Raw genomic sequence first — 4,066 nt, forward strand, 5'->3', positions numbered from 1 at the left:
CTTCGTGCACTCGTGTTTCTCCGCCCTTCCCGCCTCTGGCACTCGTGCTTCTCTGCCTGCCCCTTCCCCTTCGTACACTCGTGCTTCTCCGCCTGCCCCTTCCACTTCGTGCACTCGTGCTTCTCCGCCCTCCCCTCCTCCTGCTTTCGTGCTTCTTCGCCTTTCCCGCCTCCTGCATTCGTGCTTCTCCGCCTTCCTGGCCTCGTGCTTCTCCCTCTTCCCCTCCCCCTATCGGGCGCCGCGCACTCTCAAAATCTTTTTAAAAAACCTTCAGAGATATGTAAAAAAAAACTAAGAAGTTTCTAGAAACAGAATTCAGTAAGGTGGAACAAAGAAGAAATAGAAATTTTTGTAAAATACTGTCCGTGCCCAATATGGGCTCTAACTCATGACCCTGAGGATCAAGAATCAAATGCTCTACCCACTGAGTCAGTCAGAGACCCTAAAAATAAATTCCAAATAAACCCATAACTAATAAAGATATCGATTATGTAGCCAAAAACGCCTCTGCCGAAGGAAAACTCTCGACCTGATGGCTTCGCCAGCGAATCCTACCAAATAGCTAGGGAATTAACATCAATCCTCCTCAGACGCTTCCAAACAAAGCCGAGAGGACATCCGACTCCCTCTGAGGCCAGCACGGCCCTGAACTACAGCCACACAAGCACCCCGCACAAAGCCAACATCCGTGAAACACACCGACGCCGAAGTCCTCACAAAATGCTAGCTGACCGAAAAGCCTCGCTTTCGCCAATTCTCCCTCGCCCCTCCCTTGCTTCTGTTCCGGCCCCCAGGCGGCATCGGCATCGAGGACGACCCCCCACCCGCTCCCCCTGCCAGCGCCAGCCCGGCCGCGCTCCCCGGGACTCATCCCCGCTAGGCCACGCCGTGTTCTGGGCTCCTCCCTGCTACATGCCGGAGGCCCTGAGAGTCGGGGCCGCCACCCTCGCCACGGCAGCGCGGCCTCGGCACCCCACGGTCCCAAACGGGGCTTCTACGACTGAGCCCGCCCAGCCCCCCGGGGCTCCCTTCACCTCAGGTTTCCTGTCGCCACCAGACTGGCCGCTTAAAGCCACGAGGAATTGGGATGAGGAAACCTTACCCAGAGCTCGAAGTGCACGTGGCCCTGATGGAGTGGATGCGCAGACGATTGGCCATGTCCCGCAGCACCTGCACAGTCTTCGCGTCAGGCTTGGCTTCCTCGGCGGCCGTCGCGGTGCTCGGCTTGGCATCCGCCATCGCTACTACCGCGGTCGGTGTCTGACGAGCGAATGACGCTGGCTGTGTGAGGCTGCGCTTTATGGCTCCTGCGGGGTGTAGTGCGGCTCCCTCGTGCGGTGCTGTGCAGATCCCTCCGCGCACAGCTCCCTCCGCGCACAGCTCCCTCCGCGCACAGCTCCCTCCGCACGGTGCTGCGAGAGGCCCAGGAGAGGCGCTTCGATGCTCCCTCCGCGAGGTGCTTCGACGCTCCCTCCGCGAGGTGCTTCGACGCTCCCTCCGCGAGGTGGATTTTGAACACTTATCTTTTGCCTGTGGGACATTGATCGAAATAATTTAATTTCTTTTTATATTTCTTTGTGCTGTCAATTCAAAGAGGACTGCCTCTGCGGTGTGTGTGTGGGGGGAGGGTGGTCCAGGGTCTACTTTTGAGTGGTAAAACTATTCTGGAACTATATGTTGTGGTCGTTCCGCTCATGGTGAATGTATCAAAGAGGACTTTTTCACGCACTTTAAAGTGTTACAATAAGTGAAGTCCTGTTTTACGCATTTTATCACAATATTTTTTAAAGAATAAGCCACCCTAGAATTTTACCTTTTGTTGGCCCCCGACCCCCACCCTCCAAACCAGCCTTGCCCCAGTTAGGCTTCTCAGGCGATGAGGCATGCTGTTCTGAAACAGCATTGTCTATTTCCGCTACCTCTTTTTCTCTTTCTAGAACCTTCTGTACGGGAAGCTGCAAGCTCCTTGTGATCCTTGAGGTGGCGTTAGCCCAACGCCAGCTACCCTGCAGCTTTCCTGAGGCAACTTGACTTCTGGGAGCCCCATCTCCTCAACGTCCCAATGTAGTCTTGGAGAGCTGGTCCTTCTGACTTTGAGACAATCTTAAAAGAACTTGAATGACTCCCCCCAGTGAATGACACCACCCCCTCAACACTATATCCCAAGTTCAGATACTGGGGAGCATCTTAATTCAAAACTGCCGAGCTACTGAGAGCCCTTAAGTGCCAGTGAATGCGGATACGCTCCCGCAGTCTTGCTTGTGTAAAGGGCACATGCGCTGAAAATTTCATTTGATATTGCCTAATCGCTCCACGAAAGCCATGTGTGCCCCTACTGCAGCATATGTGAGTGCTCATTTTCCCGCATCCTCATCAACACCGGCTGTCATTAGTCTTTTTTAACGTGTGGCATTCTCTGGATGAGAAAACAGTATTCAGTTACTGCCTTGATTCCTGTTTGCCCGATATCTTTGCAGTCGCACATTTTTGCTGTGTTTATTGCCATCAGTAGTTTCTCGTTCCTGAATTGTCTATTACTATCCTTTACTGTTTTCATATTGGATTGCTGTAGCTTTCTAATTTGTAGGAAATTTCTATATACTGTGTTGACTAGCCTGTTCTCTATGAGAGATAATTGCAAATCTTTTCTCCCAAACTGTTGATTTTTATTTATTTATTTTTAACTTAAAAATACTTTATTTATTTATTTGAGAGGAGAGAAGGATGGCGGTGGGGGGAGGGGCAAGGAAGAGGGACAAGGAAACTCCTGCTGATCACAGAGCCCCACGCAGGGCTGATCCCAGGACCCCAAAATTATGACCCAAACTGAAAGAAGACGCTTAACTGACTGAGCCACCCAGGCTCCCTTCAACCTGTGGCTTTTTTTAAAAACTTAAGCGACGGGGGCCTGGGTGGCTTAGTTGATTAGGCATCTGCCTTGGGTTCAGGTTATGATCCCAGGATTCTGGGATCGAGCCAGAGTCTGGCTTCTTCCTTTCCCTCTTTCCCTCTGTCCCCTGCCCTCGTGTGCACTCGTGGACACTCTCTTTCTCACACACACAAAAATAAGTTAAAAAAATTTTTTTAAATGTTAAGAGAAACCTTATTCTTTAAAAAAGATTTTATTTGACAGATAGACCACACAAAAAGGGGGAAGAGCAGGCAGAAAGAGAAGCCTGCCAAGGGGCTCGATCTGAGGACCCTGGGATTGTGGTTTGAGCCCAAGGCCAATGTTTAGCTGACTGAGCCACCCAGGAGCCCCTGAAAGCTTGTTTTAATGAAGTAAAATATATAAATCTTTTTATCTATGGATCTTTGGTTTCGGTCTTGTTTAGAAATGTCCTCTTCATGAAAAGATTGTAAAAGCATTATTATGTTTTTCTAATGTTTTTGTTGTTTCATTTTTATGCTTCGTTCTTTATTTAAATCAGGGCTCAACCAGCTTTTTCTATAAATAGCCACATAGTAAGTCTTTGAGGCAGTGTGGTCTCCTTTCAGCATATACAGGTGCTCAACATAACTTATTTTTTTTAAATAGCCAATTGTCCCAACACTATATTTATTATTCTTTTTCAAAAATGTCTTAGCTATTATGTTACATTTTCTCTTTCAAATTAATTTTGGAAGCAGTTAATTTAAAGATTCATAAGACACTTCTATTGGGTTTTTAATTGGGATTTCATTGAATTTATAGGTTGATGTGTAGAGACTAACATATTTATGGTATTAAGTGTTTTCTTCAAAACCATGGTACAGAGTCATTGATAATCACATCTAATTGGCATCCTATTTTATATTTTTTATTTGCCCTAATATCTTGTTTCTTTCTGTGCCTTCTTTCCTTCCTTTTTTGGGATTAATAGAGTGCAATTGTTTTTCTCTTTTTGGTTATTTGGATATTTTGTACGTGGCTTTTTTCCCCAGTGGTTAATTTTCCACCAATGTATTCTCTCAATTCTGAGTAGTTAATGATACCTCTATCTATATCTAAACTCCACAATAAAACCAGTCTTTAGTTTTTATTTTATTTTTTTAAAGATTTGTTATTTGTTTATTTATTTGACAG

General features: G+C 47.0%; 1 protein-coding gene across 1 annotated transcript in view; it reads right to left on the reverse strand.

Moving 5' to 3' along the window:
- TKTL1 (transketolase like 1) overlaps positions 1-1,325 on the reverse strand; it is a 24,851-nt gene extending 23,526 nt beyond the window's left edge. Inside the window, exon 1 of the mRNA XM_059385797.1 lies at positions 1,103-1,325. Coding sequence (XP_059241780.1) covers positions 1,103-1,239 — 137 coding nt within the window. The 5' untranslated portion in view covers positions 1,240-1,325. The remainder of the gene's footprint in view (positions 1-1,102) is intronic.
- Positions 1,326-4,066: the final 2,741 nt, after the last annotated feature.

The sequence above is a fragment of the Mustela nigripes genome, chromosome X, assembly GCF_022355385.1.
Source record: "Mustela nigripes isolate SB6536 chromosome X, MUSNIG.SB6536, whole genome shotgun sequence".
NCBI classification, from domain to species: Eukaryota; Metazoa; Chordata; class Mammalia; order Carnivora; family Mustelidae; genus Mustela; species Mustela nigripes.